The following is a 19,816-nucleotide window of genomic DNA, read 5'->3' on the forward strand; positions in this document are numbered from 1 at the left end:
GTGTGTGTGAGTGCGAGTGTGACTCAGTGTGTGGATGTGTGTGTGTGACTAATTTAACACACACACATATTCAGACACAAACTCACACACACACACACAAACACACGTTCAGACACACAACACACTCAATCTAACACACACATACACGCTCAGACACACACACACACAATCTCTCTCTCACACAAACACACACACTCTCACACACACATATACACACACACTCAGGCACACACACACACACGCACACACTCAGGCACACACACACACACACACGCACACACTCAGGCACACTCATACTCACACACTCACACACACACACACACACACACACATTCACACACTTACACTCACACACTGAGACACACACATACTCACACTCACACACACTCATCTGTCTAATGTGTGTGTGTGTGTGTCTGAGTATATATGTGAGTTTGTGTATGTGTGAGTTTGTGTGTGTGAGTTTGTGTCTGGGGGTGTGTGTGTGTGTGTTTGTGTGAGAGAGAGCATGTGTGTGTCTGAGTGTGTATGTGTGTGTGTGTGAGTTTGTGTCTGGGCGGGTGTGTGTGTGTCTGAGTGTGTATGTGTGTGTGTGTGAGTTTGTGTCTGGGCGGGTGTGTGTGTGTGTATGAGTGTGTATGTGTGTGAGTTTGTGTCTGGGCGGGTGTGTGTGTGTGTCTGAGTGTGTATGTGTGTGTGTGTGTGTGTGTGTGAGTTTGTGTCTGGGTGGTTGTGTGTGTGTGTGTCTGAGTGTGTATGTGTGCGTGTGTGTTTGTGTGAGAGAGAGCGTGTGTGTGTCTGAATGTGTATGTGTGTGTGTGTGTGAGTTTGTGTGTGTGAGTTTGTGTCTGGGTGGTTGTGTGCGTGTGTGTCTGAGTGTGTATGTGTGTGAGTTTGTGTGTGTGAGTTTGTGTCTGGGTGGGTGTGTGTGTGTGTCTTGAGTGTGTATGTGTGTGTGTGTGTGTTTGTGTCTGGGTGGTTGTGTGCGTGTGTGTCTGAGTGTGTATGTGTGTGTGTGTGTGTGTTTGTGTGTGTGTGTGTGTGTGTGTCTGAGTGTGTATGTGTGTGTGTGTGTTTGTGTGTGTGAGTTTGAGTCTGGGTGTGTATTATAGAGATAGAGAACGTGCTTAAAATGTTAAAAACATTCAATCGAAGCCCGCCATGGTTTGGAACATGCATACAAAAGTTAAATAGTGTGGTGGATACTGGAAACCTGAAATAAAAACAAGAAGTGTGGAAATACTCAGCAGGTCAGGCGGCACCTGTGGAGAGAGAAACAGAGTTAACGTTTCAGGCCTTTAACAGAACTTCATATCACCGGAGCGGTTCTGACGACAGGGTCACCTCGAGCTGAAAGGGTAGCTCTGTTCCTCTCCACAGGGGCTACCTGGCCTGCGGAGTGCATCCACGACCAAGGGCAGAATGGCCTCCCCCTCCTCCTATTCCTTACATTCCGACGGGAACAACCTGCAATTTTCCAGACGTTTCCTTACCCCTGCGTTTCCTCCCGCCGGAGCGCCTTTCTCTCGAGCCTGTGCTGTACCTGTTCGACAGCCCAGCACATCCGCCCTCGAGCGTTCAGCCAAAAAGCGGCCATGCTCAGCCACAGTGGCCTCACCAAAGCTCGGCGCTGGGAAAGGAAGGCAAGGAGGAGGCCATTCAGCCCCTCGGGCGCCTTCCCTGTTCAGTTAGGTAAGGCCTGCAGCTAACGTCCACCGAGACGCCTTGGCTCCAGAGCTCTCAGGCCGGTTAGCCAATCTCAGTCAATCAATCGCAGAATCAGAGAATCACACAGTGCAGAAGAGGCCCTTCGGCCCATCGAGTCTGCACCGACACGTGAGAAACACCTGACCTACCTGCCTCATCCCGTTTACCAGCACTTGGCCCATAGCCTTGAATGTTATGATGTGCCAAGTGCTCATCCAGGTACCTTTTCAAAAGGATGTGAGGCAACCCGCCTCCACCACCCTCCCAGGCAGCGCATTCCAGACCCTCACCACCCTCTGGGTTAAAACAGTTTTTCCTCACATCCCCCCTTTCTCTAACCCAGGGGTCACTGGACAGTGATCAGGAGCAGGAACCCTGACTGATTTCCCCTCTCTCTCTAACCCAGGGATCACTGGACAGTGATCAGGAGCAGGAACCCTGGCTGATTCCCTCTCTCTCTCTAACCCAGGGATCACTGGACAGTGATCAGGAGCAGGAACCCTGGCTGATTCCCTCTCTCTCTCTAACCCAGGGATCACTGGACAGTGATCAGGAGCAGGAACCCTGGCTGATTTCCCCTCTCTCTAACCCAGGGATCACTGGACAGTGATCAGGAGCAGGAACCCTGGCTGATTTCCCCTATCTCTAACCCAGGGATCACTGGACAGTGATCAGGAGCAGGAACCCTGGCTGATTTCCCCTCTCTCTAACCCAGGGGTCACTGGACAGTGATCAGGAGCAGGATCCCTGTTTGATTTCCCCTCTCTCTCTAACCCTGGGGCCAGTAAATGAACTTTAGCTCTGAAATGCTGCGAGAGTGGAATTATCTGTAAATGAAACAGGTGGTGTTTACAGATCAGACAAGGGCTCTCTCTCCCTTTGTTTTATTTCAGTGAATGACATAACAGGAAATTGAGATGAAAGTCTTCAAGTAGAATGAGCCCAGATCTTCTCTGAAGTTTCAGACAATGTAAGACGATCTCTTTGAAAGACGAGAAATTGTACAAGAGTGTAGTAGATGGTAGGACAGAGCAGCCCAGCCTCCAGATAAGGAGCTAAACATTTTGGGCAGGGATGAGGAGGATCTTCCTCACTCACAGGGTGCTGAATCTCTGGAATTCTGTACCCCAGAGGATTGTGGTCGCTCGGTTGTTGAGATCGATAGCTTGTTGGAAACTCAGGGGACATAATGAGCAGCCCCCGGAGCCTCACACTCACACACTGACACACACACACACTCACTCATACACACATACTCACACTCACTCATACTCACACACATTCACACACACTCACTCATACACACATTCACACACAAACGCACTCACACACACACACACACTCACACTCACTCATACTCACACACATTCACACACACACACACACTCACACACTGACACACACACACACACACTCACTCACACACACATACTCACACACAAACACACTAATACACATTCACACACACACACACACTCACACTCACTCATACTCACACACATTCACACACACGCACACTCACACACTGACACACACACACACACACATTCACACTCACTCACACTCACTCGCACACAAACACACTCACACACACACACTCACACTCACACACATTCACACACACACACACACACTCACACACTGACACACACACACACACACACACTCACACACACACATACACACAAACACACTAATACACATTCACACACACACACACTCACACTCACTCATACTCACACACGTTCACACACACACACACTCACACACTGACACACACACACACACGCACATTCACACACACACACACTCACTCATACACACATTCACACACAAACACACTCACACACACACTCACACACTGACACACACACACTCACACACTGACACACACACACTCACACACATTCACACACAAACGCACTCACACACACACTCACACACACACTCACAGAAATCACTGTAAAAGGAGTGTTCCTTCACACCCGGGCTCACACACTCACACACTGAAATCACTATTAAAGGAGTGTTCCTTCACACCCGGGCTCACACACACACTGAAATCACTATTAAAGGAGTGTTCCTTCACACCTAGGCTCACACACGCACACTGAAATCACTATTAAAGGAGTGTTCCTTCACACCCGGTCTCACACACACACTGAAATCACTATTAAAGGAGTGTTCCTTCACACCCGGGCTCACACACACTGAAATCACTATTAAAGGAGTGTTCCTTCTCACCCGGGCTCACACACACACTGAAATCACTATTAAAGGAGTGTTCCTTCACACCCGGACTCACACACACACTGAAATCACTATTAAAGGAGTGTTCCTTCACACCCGGCTCACACACACACACTGAAATCACTATTAAAGGAGTGTTCCTTCACACCTGGGCCCACACACACACTGAAATCACTTTTAAAGGAGTGTTCCTTCACACCCGGACTCACACACACACACACACACACACACACTGAAATCACTATTAAAGGAGTGTTCCTTCACACCCGGGCTCACACACACACTGAAATCACTATTAAAGGAGTGTTCCTTCACACCTGGGCTCACACACTCACAAACACACTCACGTACACACACTCACACACACACTAAATCACTATTAAAGGAATGTTCCTTCACAGCCGGGCCCACACACACACACTGAAATCACTAGTAAAGGAGTGTTCCTTCACACCCGGACTCTCACACACACACACTGAAATCACTATTAAAGGAATGTTCCTTCACAGCCGGGCTCACACACACACTGAAATCACTATTAAAGGAGTGTTCCTTCACACCCAGACTCCCACACACACACACAGAGAAATCACTATTAAAGGAGTGTTCCTTCACACCTGGGCTCACACACACACTGAAATCACTATTAAAGGAGTGTTCCTTCACACCCGGACGCACACACACACACACACACACACTGAAATCACTATTAAAGGAGTGTTCCTTCACACCCGGGCTCACACACACACTGAAATCACTATTAAAGGAGTGTTCCTTCACACCTGGGCTCACACACTCACAAACACACTCACGTACACACACTCACACACACACTAAATCACTATTAAAGGAATGTTCCTTCACAGCCGGGCCCACACACACACACTGAAATCACTAGTAAAGGAGTGTTCCTTCACACCCGGACTCACACACACACACACACTGAAATCACTATTAAAGGAATGTTCCTTCACAGCCGGGCTCACACACACACTGAAATCACTAGTAAAGGAGTGTTCCTTCACACCCGGGCTCACACACTCACACTGAAATCACTATTAAAGGAGTGTTCCTTCACACCCAGACTCCCACACACACAGAAATCACTATTAAAGGAGTGTTCCTTCACACCCGGGCTCACACACACACTGAAATCACTATTAAAGGAGTGTTCCTTCACACCCGGGCTCACACACACACTGAAATCACTATTAAAGGAGTGTTCCATCACACCCAGTCTCACATCCCAGCTCGTTCTTGTTTAAGTGCCTACCGGTTAGATTCCCTTCTTAATGTCATTTCATCAGAGCTGGTATCTGAAATTAGTAAATTTCTCATGACTGCTCATCTTGTTTTGTATTGTGAGGGGCTGGAGGTGTTTTCCCCCATATTTATAGGGCTGTCAGAGAGGCAGAGATAGAGTGAGAGAGGGAGAGAGAGAGAGAGAGAGATGGACAGGGGCAGAGAGTGAAAGCACAGATGGAGAGAGAGAGAGAGAGAGAGAAGGTAGCGTGAGTGGGAGAGAGGGACAGAGACAGAGAGGGAGCCTGAAAGAGAGTGAGAGGGGGAAGTCGGAGGGAAGGGAGAGTGAGAAAGAATAAGAAAGGGGGGGCGAGAGAAAGAGCAAGAGAGAGCAAAAGCGAAAGAGAGAGGGAGAGATGTGTTGAGAGAGAGAGAGAGAGCAAAGTGGTGCTGAGAAACAAAGGGGAGAACGAGAGGAAGAGAGATGGAGATGGGGATCAAGGAAGAGAAGGGAATAACAGAGAGAGAGAGAGAGAGGGGGAGAGAGAGAGAGAGAGAGAGAGAGAGAGAAAGAAGGGGCAGTGAGCAGCTCCTGAGAACCTGTCCTCCATTTTGTTTGTGAGGAGCCTGCTCTTAAAATGTCTGCTCCCCCGCCCCCGGCATTCACCGTCAGCCTTACAGCCTGTTTCACATCCGCACTGCGGGACCAGTAGCTGTGCCAGCGAGAGCATGGGCTGTGCGCATAACATGACACCACCGCCATCTTGTGCCAGTCAAACAAAGAGGAAACGGAAAGTGGGGGGGTGGGTCAGCTCAGCGGCTAACCTCACCTGCCGGACGTCCCGACAAGCTGAACTCACAGCCGACCGGTGAGAGGCCCCCTTTGACCCTCTGAAGAGCCGTCACTGTCGCCCTGTCAAAAACGTGGCCGCCCCTTTGGGACCCCCTCTTCCCCTCAACACCCCCTACCCCAAAACAGCAATGACATAATGCTCGGGAGGGGTGGGGGGAAGGTAGTGTTGGCGTAGCACCTCACCCCCCCGCTCCCTCGAGACCCATCCAGGGACACGCGATTCGAACCCCTCCCCCCACCAACAAGGCAGATGCGTGAGGGCGGGGGGAGAAACTCTTAAATGCCCTCCGAACAGGGGCAATTAGGGATGGGCAATAAGGTGACGTCAAGATCCCACGAATCAATAAAGTAAGCCAGGGTGTTTTGGACCCCCCCCGCCCCCCACCCCGAGGACCTTGCTGACCTCCCCGCTCACCGAAAGTCAGTCGACTCAGGGGGCCAGGGAAATGCCGGCCCTGGTGTGTTGCTGTGATGCGGGGAATACACACGGAGCTCAGGGCACGGGGAGAGGTCCTGTCCTCCACATCGGAGCGCTGCATTGGGGATTTTCATCTCCAAGTGAGAAGGAGGATGCTTAAAATTGCATCTAAGAAAAGGGAGGTGGGGGCACGATGTGATGGGAGGATATGAGAGGGAATTGCACAGCTGCAGTTGAGCCTGCCTGACAGTGCAGCACTCCCTCAGTACTGACCCTCTGACAGTGCAGCACTCCCTCAGTACTGACCCTCTGAGAGTGCAGCACTCCCTCAGTACTGACCCTGCGACAGTGCAGCACTCCCTCACTACTGACCCTCTGACAGTGCAGCACTCCCTCAGTACTGACCCTCTGACAGTGCAGCACTCCCTCAGTACTGACCCTCTGACAGTGCAGCACTCCCTCAGTACTGACCCTCTGACAGTGCAGCACTCCCTCAGTACTGACCCTCTGACAGTGCAGCACTCCCTCACTACTGACCCTCTGACAGTGCAGCACTCCCTCAGTACTGACCCTCCAACAGTGCAGCGTTCCCTCAGTATTAACCCTCCAACAGGGCAGCACTCCCTCAGTACTGACCCTCTGACAGTGCAGCACTCCCTCAGCACTGACCCTCCGACAGTGCAGCACTCCCTCAGTACTGACCCTCCGACAGTGCAGCACTCCCTCAGCACTGACCCTCCGACAGTGCAGCACTCCCTCAGTACTGACCCTCTGAGAGTGCAGCACTCGCTCAATACTGACCCCCCGACAGTGCAGCACTCCCTCAGTACTGACCCTCTGACAATGCAGTGCTCCCTCAGTACTGACCCTCTGACAATGCAGCACTCCCTCAGTACTGACCCTCCGACAGTGCAGCACTCCCTCAGTACTGCTGCCTCATCAGCCCAGCTTTCTTGAGGTTGAGTCTCTGGTGCGATATTTTGAACCCACGACCTTCTCACTCTGAGTCTGCCGTTGGATGAGTCAAAAAGCTGACTGAAAGCAGAGAGAGAAACTTTCTGATTCACCAGAAAAACAATTGCGGCGGCTTGCGGTGCCTGAAGGGAGAGTCGTGGAATGAATGAGTGTCACAGCCCGGGGGACCGGTGGGGGGATGGGAGGGGGGAGGCAAAGTGCAGGTGTGGCTGGGGGAGCTGGGAGGTACACACCAAACTGACCACCCTGCCTGAAAGTGAGTTCCGGCACTGTCCAATCCCGCAGAGGCCACACCAGGCCCGAGCCTCCTTCACCGGCCTTGTTCAGGCAGAGGCCACACCAGGCCCGAGCCTCCTTCACCGGCCTCGCTCAGGCAGAGGCCACACCAGGCCCGAGCCTCCTTCACCGGCCTTGTTCAGGCACGTGCTGGGGTGACTGCACCCCCTTTGACTCAGCCAGCGGCAGTCTCAGAGTGAAGAGCCCGTGGGTTCGAGAAAGGGGTTAGATATCGCTCTTGGGGGCCCAAGGGGTCAAAGGGGATATGGGGGAGAAAGCGGGGAGCAGGCTATCGAGTTGGATGAGCAGCCATGATCACAAACGAATGGGCTGGGGCAGGCTCGAAGGGCCGAATGGCCTACACCTGCTCCCAAGTTTCCAGGTTTGCTTCTATGCAGGGCGGGTACAGGCTCCCCGGGTGGTTACCTCTCGTGGCAGTTAACCTTTTCCCTCCTCTCGCTCTGTTTGCCTGCGCCGGTTATCAGCGCCTCCGTCCCCTTTACACGCACGGTTAGTCCTGCCCGTGCCATTCGCTCGCACACCGTGACCGGTTTCACCTGCGCTACTATCCCCGATCTGTGCACGCTTTGCACCTCCCTGCAGGACCCGAGCGTTTTCACACATCAGCAAAAAAAATGGTGCTGGAAAGAACTCGAGCAGATGTGACAGCACCAGAGAGAGAGACAGAGTGTTCATGTCTCGAGCCCGTGCGACACTTCCTCAGAGCTAAAGAGGGGGTAGAAATGTGGTGAAATATATACTGGTTAAGGAGGGGGAGGGGGGTGGTGAAGCTGGACAGGAGGCCGGCGATAGGTGGAGGCGAAGGGAGAGATTGCCAAAGGTGTCACAAACAAAAGGCCGAGGGGGCGTTGCTGGCGGAGGTGATACTGGCTAAAGGAGGTGTCAATGGTGGCATTAAGAGCAGGAAGCAGGATGAGCCAGTGACACTAGGTGGGGGTGGGGGTGGGGCGAGGGGAGCGTGGGTGAAACGATCCAAATAGGCTAAAAGGTGGGGATAAAACAACGAATGGAAATAAATTTTAAAGAACAATAACGGAGTTCATAGAATAATAATAGAATTCAATAGAATAGACAGCGTTTTCACACATGGTTAGTTAGGTCTATGTCTGTCCATGTCCGTCCTTGGCCTGCTGCATTGTTCCAGTGAAGCCCAACGCAAACTGGAGGAAAAGCACCTCATCTTCTGACTAGGCACTTTACAGCCTTCCGGACTGAATATTGAATTCAACAACTTTAGATCTTGAACTCCCTCCCTCCATCCCCACCCCCATTTCCGTTTCTTCCCCCTCCCTTCTGTTTTTTTCAATAATTTATATAGATTTTTCTTTTCCCACCTATTTCCATTATTTTTAAATCTATACCTGTAATACCCTGTCAGTCTTTCCACCCACCCCACTAGAGCTGTACCTTGAGTGTCCTGCCATCCATTCTTAATTAGCACATTCTCTTAGATAATATCACCACCTTCAACACCTCTTTGATCCTTTTGTCTGTGACATCTTTTGATTATCTGCTCCTATCACTGCTTGCTTGTCCCTACAACCACCACCGCCCCCCCCCTACAACTTCTCTCCCCCCACCCCACCCCCCCCAACCTTAAACCAGCTTATATTTCACCCCTCTCCTAACTATGCTCAGTTCTGCTGAAGGGTCATGAGGACTCGAAACGTCAACTCTTTTCTTCTCCGCCGATGCTGCCAGACCTGCTGAGTTTTTCCAGGTAATTCTGTTTTTGTTTTAGTTAGGTCTCTCCTGTTATCTTGGAGATACCCATACAGGATCACCTTATCCCCTCCTATTCAATGTATAGTCACAGTCCTTGATTCTTTACCTTGTCCAGGCTATGACTTGTCGTTTATCAAAAGCGACCTCTTTGTCCGCTGTATCTGGTTTCTTTTCTCAGCCCTCTCACCTCCTCCTTCAGCATCAATCACAACTTGTGGGCACGCTCCCCTTAAAGGGGCAGTCCGCTCGGGCAGGAGGGGCTGCCGCGTCTGCTCCTGAAGGCCCCTTACACCCACGGCATCAATCCCTCGGGAAAGGCTGAGGTGGGAGGAGGCCAGCAAAACAAAGGGAAATCCGAAGTTATTTTACGTGTGCGTTCAGAGTAAGAGGATAACTAGGGAAAGAGTAGGGCCCGTGAGTGACCAGAGCGGTAATTTGGGTGTGGAGCCGGAAGACGTAGGCAGGGCTCTGAATGAATACTACTGTGTCGGTCTTCACAAGTGAGAGGGACGACGTGGGTATGGAAATCAGGCAGAAGGACTGTGATATCATTAAAGAAATTAGCCTAGAACGGGAGGAGGTTCTAAGTGGTCTGGCAGGCTTAAAAGTAGATAAATCTCCAGGCCCGGGTGAAATGTATCCCAGGCTGTTGAGTGAGGTAAGGGAGGAGATAGCAGGGGTGCTGGCAATAATTTTCAATACCTCTCTGGCCACAGGAGAGGTGCCAGGGGACTGGAGGGCAGCCAATGTGGTACCGTTATTCAAGAAGGGAGGGAGGGATAAGCCGGGGAACTACAGGCCAGTCAGTCTATCCTGAGTGGTGGGTAGACCATTGGAAGCAATTCTGAGGGACAGAATTAATCTACACTTGGAGAGGCAGGGATAAATCAAGGACAGTCAGCATGGTTTTGTTAAGGGGTGGGGTGGGGTCATGTCTCTCCAATTTGATTGAATTTTTCGAAGAGGTGACCAGGTGTGTAGATGAGGGCAATGCATTTGATGTAGTCTACTTGGACTTCAGCAAGGCTTTTGATAAGGTCCCGCATGGGAGACTGATAACGAAGGTAAGAGCCCATGAGATCCAAGGCAAATTGGATCCAGAATTGGCTGAGTGGCAGGAAGCAGAGGGTGGTGGTCGAGGGGTGTTTCTGTGACTGGATGCCTGTGTCCAGTGGAGTTCCACAGGGATCGGTGTTGGGTCCCTTGCTGTTTGTGGTATATATAAACGATTTAGACATGAATGTAGGAGGGTTGGTCAGTAAGTTCGCGGATGACATGAAAATTGGTGGGGTGGTAAATAGTGAGGAGGATAGCCTTAGATTACAGGAGGATATATATGGGCTGGTCAGATGGGCTGGCCAGTAGCAAATGGAGTTTAATCTGGATAAGTGTGGGGTGATGGGCAGAATGAACAAGACATGGGAATACATGATGAATGGTAGGACCCTGGGAAGTACCGAGGATCAGAAGGATCTTGATGTACATGTCCAACGGTCCCTTAAGGCTGCATGACAGGTAAATAAGGTGGTTAAGAAGGCATATGGGATACTTGCCTTTATTAGCCAAGACATAGAATGTAAGAGCACAGGGAGGTTATGCTAGAACTGTACAAAACACTGGTTAGGCCACAGCTAGAGTATTGCGTGCAGTTCTGGAATCCGCTTTAAAGGAAGGATGTGATTGCACTACAGAGAGTGCAGAGGAGAATTACTAGGATGTTGCCTGGGCTGGAGAGTTTTTGTTATGAGAAGAGATTGGATAGACTGGGATTATTTTCCCTGGAGCAGAGGAGATTCATGGGGGACATGATTGAGGTGTATAAAATTGAGGGGCATAGATAGGGTAGACAGGAAGGAACTTTTCCCCTTGGTGGAGGGATCAATAACCAGGGGGCATAGATTTAAGGTGAGGGGCAGGAGGTTTAGAGGGGATGTGAGGAAGAATTTTTTCACCCAGAGGGTGGTGGGAATCTGGAACTCACTGCCTGAAAGGGTGGTAGAGGCAGAAACCATCATAACATTTGAGAAGTTTTTGGATGTGCACTTGCGATGCCACATGGCATACAAGGCTATGGGCCCAGTGCTGGGAAATGGGATTAGAATAGATAGGTACTTGTTTGACTGGCGCAGACCCGATGGGCCGAAGGGCCTTTTTCTGTGCTGTAGGCCTCTGTGACTCTATGACTGTATGAGGCTACTCAGCCCACCCTCTGGCACCCAGCAAACTCTGACACTATCGATTGTGTTACAACCACAGGAGGAAGGGTGAAAGGAGTTTCCCCATTCTCCCTTTCCAAATCTGACCGGAACAGGGTTTTATTTTCTATGTGAATGTCGTGAGGACGTGGTTTGCCAATGCCGCAGGAGTCGCACGATTTACGCGTTGAGGTTGTATAGAGTTAGCCCGCTGTGTTTTTGTAGGTTACACCGAGAAGAAGATGACTTCATTGAATACATTTCCAGAATTAAAATAGAAGACTAGGTTAAATCACAACTGCCATTTCTAAACCAAACACACATTCCTGGGAACACAGACACACACACACACACAAACACACACACACAAACACACACACACACACACAAACACACACACACACAAACACACACACACACACACACAAACACACACACACACACACACAAACACACACACACACAAACACACACACACACAAACACACACACACACACACACACACAAACACACAAACAAACACACCACACACAAACACACACACACACACAAACACACACACACTAACGCGCACGCACACACACAAACACACACACACTAACACGCACACACACACAAACACACACACACACAAACACACACACACACACAAACACACACACACTAACACGCACGCACACACACAAACACACACACACTAACACGCACACACACACACAAACGCACACATACACAAACACACACACACAAACATAGACAGAGTCACACACACAGAGTCACACACACACAGTCACACACACAGAGTCACACACACAGAGTCACACACACACTAATGCACACACACAAACAAACACACACACACACTAACACACACACACACACTAACGCACACACAAACAAACAAACACACACAGAGTCACACACACACTAATGCACACACACAAACAAACACACACACACACACTAACACACACACACACACTAATGCACACACAAACACATACAGAGTCACACACACGCTAATGCACACACACAAACAAACACACACACACACACACACTAACGCACACACAAACAAACAAACACACAGAGTCACACACACACACTAACGCACACACACAAACAAACACACACACAAACACCGATACGTTAGCCTTGTTATCGAGCCAATTGACCCTGATACCTCGTTGGCAGCAACAGAAACCATCTGGAGTGGGCAGCTGAGCGGGGCTGGGTACCCGATTTATCAACTTACCTCTTCAAAGGGCAGGAAGCAAGGGGTAGAGAGCGTCCTCTTGGGGGCTTCACCGATCATGGGGAGGCCCACCTTATGTTGAAGTCCCCCTTCCTTCCTACCCATACCCTTCCTTAAACCCACCCCCACCTCTCTATCCAGCCTCTCTCTCCCCCCCTTTTTCTCCCCCCTCTCTCTCCCTCTCTCTTTCCCTCCCCACCCCTCTCTCTCTCTCTCCCTTACTTGTCCAAACCCTCCCAGCTCAAGATTCGAGAGGTACCAACTGACCCTCTGACAGTGCAGCACTCCCTCAGCACTGATCCTCTGACAGTGCAGCACTCCCTCAGTACTGAGCCTCCGACAGTGCAGCACTCCCTCAGTACTGACACTCCGACAGTGCAGCACTCCCTCAGTACTGACCCTGCGACAGTGCAGCACTCCCTCAGTACTCACCCTCTGACAGTGCAGCACTCCCTCAGTACTGACCCTCCGACAGTGCAGCACTCCCTCAGTACTGACCCTCCGACAGTGCAGCACTCCCTCAGTACTCACCCTCTGACAGTGCAGCACTCCCTCAGTACTGACCCTCTGACAGTGCAGCACTCCCTCAGTACTGACCCTCTGACAGTGCAGCACTCCCTCAGTACTGACCCTCTGACAGTGCAGCACTCCCTCAGTACTGACCCTCCGACAGTGCAGCACTCCCTCAGTACTGACCCTCTGACAGTGCAGCACTCCCTCAGTACTGACCCTCTGACAGTGCAGCACTCCCTCAGTACTGACCCTCTGACAGTGCAGCACTCCCTCAGTACTGACCCTCCGACAGTGCAGCACTCCCTCAGTACAAACCCTCTGACAGTGCAGCACTCCCTCAGTACTACTAGCAGGAATGTCAACCAGATTATCGAGTTCGATCCTCTTGAGTTGATGCTCAAATGCATGACCTTCTGACACAGAGGCGTGAAGGTTTCTGCCAATTGACTTATGACAGACACTTTAACGGAGAGGCGTTACCTGTCCATGTGACATACTTTAAGAAAAATATTTGTGCATGGGATGTGGGCATCGCTGGCTAGGCCAGCACTTATTGCCCATCCCTTGCTCAGAGGTCATTTAAAGGAGTCAACCACATTGCAGTGGGCCTGGAGTCACATGTAGTCCAAACCAGGTATGGTAAGGATGGCAGATGCCCTTCCCTAAAGGGGCATTAGTGAACCAGATGGGTTTTTACAACAATCGCTAATGGTTTTGCAGCAATTGCCAGGCTCTTAATTCCAGGTTTTATTTAACTATTGAATTCTGTTATGGTGGGATTTGAACAGAGCATTACACTGGGTCTCTGGAATATTAGTCTAGTAGCAATACCACTACACCACCACCTTCCCTTTAGATCGCAGCTCTTGTTCATTGGGTGCAGTCCAGTGTTAATCCTTGTATTTGGTCTTCCCAGGGCTGGTGGACTCTCGTGCTGTTACTGGCAATGCACAATATCCAAGTGTTGGAACCCTCCATCCTGCTCCAAGTAAGCTCTTTCATTCGTTCTTCACTCTAATGTTCAATTGCTCTGTGGTCGATTATGTACAATCTGTTTACCATTGATGCTCGCGATGCTCAATTCGTTAAGCCTGGGTGTGGACTCAGAGCAAAGTGAACAGTGGAGAGGTATCCCATCACACTCCTGACTTGTGCCTTGTAGATGGTGGACAGGCTTTGGGGAGTCAGGGGGTGAGTTACTCGCTGCAGGATTCCCAGCCCTATTAGGACAGGCGACCAAAAGCTTGGCTGACGAGGAGTGTTGAGAAAGGAGGCAAACGATGCTGAGAGGCGGAGAGCTGGAGAGGTGTAGGGGGACAATTCCAAAGCTTAGGGCCCAGGCAGCCTAAGGCATGGTCACCAATGGTGGATTGAAAAAACTGGGAGATGTTCAAGAGGTCGGAATTGGAGGAGCGCAGAGATCTCGGAGGAGGTTTGCAAGGATAGGTAGGGTTGGAGGAGCTGGAGGAGGTTACAGAGATAGGAAGGGTTGGAGGAGCAGGAGGAGGTTACAGAGATAGGAAGGGTCGGAGGAGCTGGAGGAGGTTACAGAGATAGGAAGGGTTGGAGGAGATGGAGGAGGTTACAGAGATAGGGAGGGTTGGAGGAGATGGAGGGGGTTACAGAGAAAGGGAGGGCTGTAAAGGCCAGAGGAGGCTGCAGAGACAGGGGGTGTCATATGGTGATATAGGCAGCAATCGCTCATAAGGGATTGGGTAACCACCATGTGTGTTCAGTTATTAAGACGAGGCACATGAGAACAGATATACATGGATCGAAAGCTTGAAGACATCACCAGCAGGGATGTGTGTGTGTGTGTCTGTGCTCTGCCCAAAGGCAAAAGTGAAACTGAGACTGGACTGCATGACACACTCCCCTTCTAGTAATGTCATGCTGCTGGCCCTTAGAGGCATATCACAACAGAGGTGTTTGTAGGGGCTGGAGGAGGTTGCAGAGATAAGCTTGTAGGGGCTGGACGAGGTTACAGAGATAGGGAGGGTTGTAGGGGCTGGAGGAGGTTACAGAGATAGGGAGGGTTGTAGGGGCTGGAGGAGATTACAGAGATAGGGAGGGTGGTTTGTGGTGGAGGGGGTTACAGAGATAGGGAGGGTTGTAGGGGCTGGAGGAGGTTACAGAGATAGGGAGGGTTGTAGGGGCTGGAGGAGGTTACAGAGATAGGAAGGGTTGTAGGGGTTGGAGGAGGTTACAGAGATAGGGAGGGTTGTAGGGGCTGGAGGGGGTTACAGAGATAGGGAGGGTTGTAGGGGCTGGAGGAGGTTACAGAGATAGGGAGGGTTGTAGGGTCTGGAGGAGGTTGCAGAGATAGGGAGGGCTGTCGGGGCTGGAGGAGGTTACAGAGATAGGGAGGATTGTAGGGTCTGGAGGAGGTTGCAGAGATAGGGAGGGCTGTCGGGGCTGGAGGAGGTTACAGAGATAGGGAGGGGGCGAGGTGATGAAGGATTTTAAAAGTGGATGAGAATTTTAAAGTCAGGGTGTAAGGGAAGGAGGAGGCCAGTGAGCCTGAGGAGCGAGTCATGGTGGGGGGGTGGGGGGAACATGTCCGAGTTTGCTCTTGTCATTGAGCAGCCGGAGCGATGGAAGGGATCTGGCCGACCCGTGTCAGGTCAGAGGGCACGGAGAGGCCAATAACCTCCACAGGAGAAGGAGAACAAGGGACAGGGCTGAGGAGAAGTGGGGCGGGGAGGTGGGCGATGATATGTGGGGGGAGGGTGGTAAGGAGCCTGCTCTTGATTAGCGAGGCAGGAGGGGGGAGGGGAATCCCGCTGGAATTTTCCACTCACTCCCGACTTTCTCTTCCAGGTTTAAACCTCTCTGTGGTAACGCCTCCACCCGCTGACCCTGCAACCATCGCCCCTCCTGGTAAGAACGGGCCTGACAGCCTCGCTTTACTCTCCTTGCTACTCCGCTCCGCGGGTCAGGCTGCCCCCACACCCCAGCAGCCACTGGCATTGCCAACAGCCGTGCCCAGAGCCAACACCAACGAGGGTGGAGGCCAAGGCTCCCGGTGTTCCAGCGGCAGGGGTGAAAGGCAGCCGGGCGTAGCGACGCAGAGCGGGATCGCCGCTAGGCCCAGCTCCAGCCTGGGCCTCCCTCCGCCATCAACTTGGCAAAACTTTGCTGCCCTAATGAGGGTGAATTAAAAATTCCCCGTTCGTAACTGTAGATTTTACTGGAGGTAAAAAGGGTGGCGGTGGGGGAAGGGGTTTGGGGGGCGACATCATGACACCATTTCACATCTCCTCATCGTCCGGACGCTTTTCCCAGGAGGTTCGTTGGAAGAAATGTTGGAAAACATACTTCATTCACAAACTATCTGAAAGGACTTTATAAAACATTTCCAAATCGCCATCACGACAAATGCCATCCGATTCGACTTTTACACATGGATCATGTGGGGCATTCCAGAGCGAGAGGCCTTAAGTTTTAGGCTAAGGGGTGGTAGATTTAAATCAGAGATGAGGAGGAATTACTTTTCTCAAAGGGTTGTGAATCTGTGGAACTCACTACCTCAGGGCGCAGTGGATGCCGGGACGCTGAATAAATTTAAGGAGGAGATAGACAGATTTTTAATCAGTAACGGGTTGAAAGGTTATGGGGAGAGGGCGGGAAATTGGAGTTGAGGCCGAAATGAGATCAGCCGTGATTGTAATGAATGGCGGGGCAGGCTCGAGGGGCTGAATTCCCTACTCCTGCTCCTAGTTCTTATGTTAATACCATCAATGAATATCACAGTCATTTCAATATGGTCCTTACAGGCAGTCAGACAGGGCAATGGGATTGAAGTTGTCTGCCTAGATCGTGTTGCACTCTGAGGTGCTTCAGTACAATTAGAATACAATTAGTATTCAATGCATACATTCATTGGGAGCCGTACAGCCTGAGGGGTCCATACAATTCCCAGCCCCTTGGTGCACTATGGCAGAAAGGTCTTAGAAAGCGACCTTTCCCTATCGGGCCTTTGTGGCGGCTGCACCCAAGCTTTAGTGCGTCCCTCAGCGCGTAGTCCTGGACCTCGGGATGTGCCAGTCTGCAACACCCGGTCGGGGGACAATCATTAGAAGAGGCGCCAAAGGAATTATACAGTAAACGGCAGAACCCTTAAGTGCATCGACGGGCAGAGGGATCTGGGTGTACAGGTCCACAGGTCACTGAAAGTGGCAACACAGGTGAATAAGGTAGTCAGGAAGGCATATGGCATGCTTGCCTTCATCGGCAGGGGTATTGAGTATAAAAGCTGGGAAGTCATGCTGCAGCTGTATAGAACCTTGGTTAGGCCACACTTGGAATATTGCGTGCAATTCTGGTCGCCACATTACCAGAAGGATATGGAGGCGTTGGAGAGGATGCAGAGGAGGTTTACCAGGATGCCGCCTGGTCTGGAGGTTATTAGCTACGAGGAGAGGTTGGAGAAACTCGGACTGTTCTCACTAGAGCGACGGAGATTGAGGGGCGACTTGATAGAAGTTTACGAGTGGCTTGGACAGAGTAGAGAGTCAGAAGCTTTTTCCCAGGGTGGAAGAGTCAATTACTAGGGGGACATAGATTTAAGGTGAGAGGAGAAAACTATAGAGGAGATGTGCGGGGCAAGTTTTTTTACGCAGAGGGTAGTGAGTGTCTGGAATTCGCTGCCAGAGGAGGTGGTGGAAGCAGGTACGATAGTGGTGTTTAAGAGGCAGCTTGACAAATACATGAATAGGATGGGAATAGAGGGATACGGACCCCGGAAGTGCAAAATGTTTTAGTTGACGGGCAATATGATCGGCGCAGGCTTGGAGGGCTGAAGGGCCTGTTCCTGTGCTGTACTTTTCTTTGTTCGTTGACTCTGTGTCATTCAATGCCCAGACTCCCTGCTCGTTCTCCGCGGGTCCTTCCTGAGGGCCCTGGATCCCGTCTCCCCTGACAAGCTGGATCGGTTTAACCGCCTGCCCCCTCTCCTCCTCTCTCTCTCTCTCTCTCTACGCTAACCAATTTCCTTTTTTGTTTTTCCCTCCCCCCTCCCCTCCCCCCACAGAGGTGCCCGTGAGGCTGGTGAACGGCGCTAGCGAGTGCTCGGGATGGGTGGAGCTGCACCACCAGGGGGCCTGGAGGCCCCTGTGCCGGGAGTTCTGGGACGCCAAGGGGGCCGACGTGATCTGCCGGCAGCTAGGCTGCGGCCTGTCCCGCTGGGCCAACTACAGCGGGAGCGGAACGGGGCCCGGCCCCTTCTGGGTCAGCCTGATGAACTGCACGGGGCCCGAGGCGGGCTGGACGGAGTGCCCCGGGGACATGCTGGCTGACCACCAGCCGTGCGACAGGAACCTCACCGCCGGCCTGCTCTGCACAGGTCGGTGGGCAAAGGGCCCCTCAGCCTCAGCAACTTGCCGCGGAGGGCAGGGAAGCTCGGGGGGGGGGGGGGGGGAGGGGGGAGGGGGGGTGAAGGGAGGGGGGGAAAGGGGGGAAGGAAGAAAAGATGGGCGGAAAGATGGGCAGAATGAAAGGGAGAGGCAAAAGAAAGGGTCTTTAAAAGTCAAAAAGGCGACGTGGAAAAGCACAACGTTGCTATGGGGGACGGTGGGGAGGGGGGTGGTGAGGGGGGGGTGGGTCCCTATGTTGCTATGGAGGTTGAGCTCTGTTGCTGTCGCCAAATGGTTCAAGAAGTTGATGAGGTTGATGGGGCAAAACTATTTCCTCTGGTCGGGGTGAGGATGGGGGTGGGGGGTGGGGGGTGGGGGTGGGGGTGGGTGTTGGGGGGTGGGGGTGGCGGTGGGTGTTGGGGGTGGGGGTGGGGGTGGGGTTTCGGGGTGGGGGTGGGGTTGGGGTTGGGGTTGGGGGTTGAGGGGTGCGGGTGGGTGGTTGGGGGTGGGGTGGGGGTGGGGATTGGGGGGTTGAGGGGTGGGGGTGGGTGGTTGGTGGGGGGGGCGGGTGGAGGAGAGACCAGGGCAAGGGGGATAAGGCCTTGAAGCTCGAGCCGGCTGTTCAGGGGCGATGTCAGGGAGCTCCTCTTCCCGCAAAAGGTGGGCAGAAATCTGGGACCCTCTCTCCCCTCCCAGAAATAGAGCTGTTGAGGCTGGGGATGGTCTGACCATTTCAAAACGGGAGATTGGTAGATTCTTTGTGAGACAAGGTCATTATAATTGGGACACGGGGCCAAGGTCGGCCGCTGGGGTTAAGACGCAGGTCAGCCATGGTTTCATCAAATGGTGGAACTGGCTTGAGTGGCAGAATGGCTTCTTCCTGTCCCTATGTAGCTTGGTCCCTATGACCTTATGTTCCTATGACTCTATATAGCTATGACCCTATGACCCTATATCCCTATGACCCTATATCCCTATGACCCTATATCTCGATGGCCCTATATCCCTATGATCATATGTCCCGATGGCTT

General features: G+C 51.8%; 1 protein-coding gene across 1 annotated transcript in view; it reads left to right on the top strand.

Annotated features, from left to right (window-relative positions):
* The window catches only part of LOC144672007 (uncharacterized), an 86,608-nt gene that overhangs the window by 26,531 nt on the left and 40,261 nt on the right, over positions 1-19,816 (top strand). Inside the window, exons 2-4 of the mRNA XM_078533940.1 lie at positions 14,348-14,419; positions 16,252-16,311; positions 18,464-18,775. Of these exons, the coding sequence (XP_078390066.1) occupies positions 14,348-14,419; positions 16,252-16,311; positions 18,464-18,775 (444 nt within the window). The remainder of the gene's footprint in view (positions 1-14,347; positions 14,420-16,251; positions 16,312-18,463; positions 18,776-19,816) is intronic.

This window comes from Cetorhinus maximus, chromosome 35, assembly GCF_964194155.1.
Source record: "Cetorhinus maximus chromosome 35, sCetMax3.hap1.1, whole genome shotgun sequence".
Classification (NCBI taxonomy): domain Eukaryota; kingdom Metazoa; phylum Chordata; class Chondrichthyes; order Lamniformes; family Cetorhinidae; genus Cetorhinus; species Cetorhinus maximus.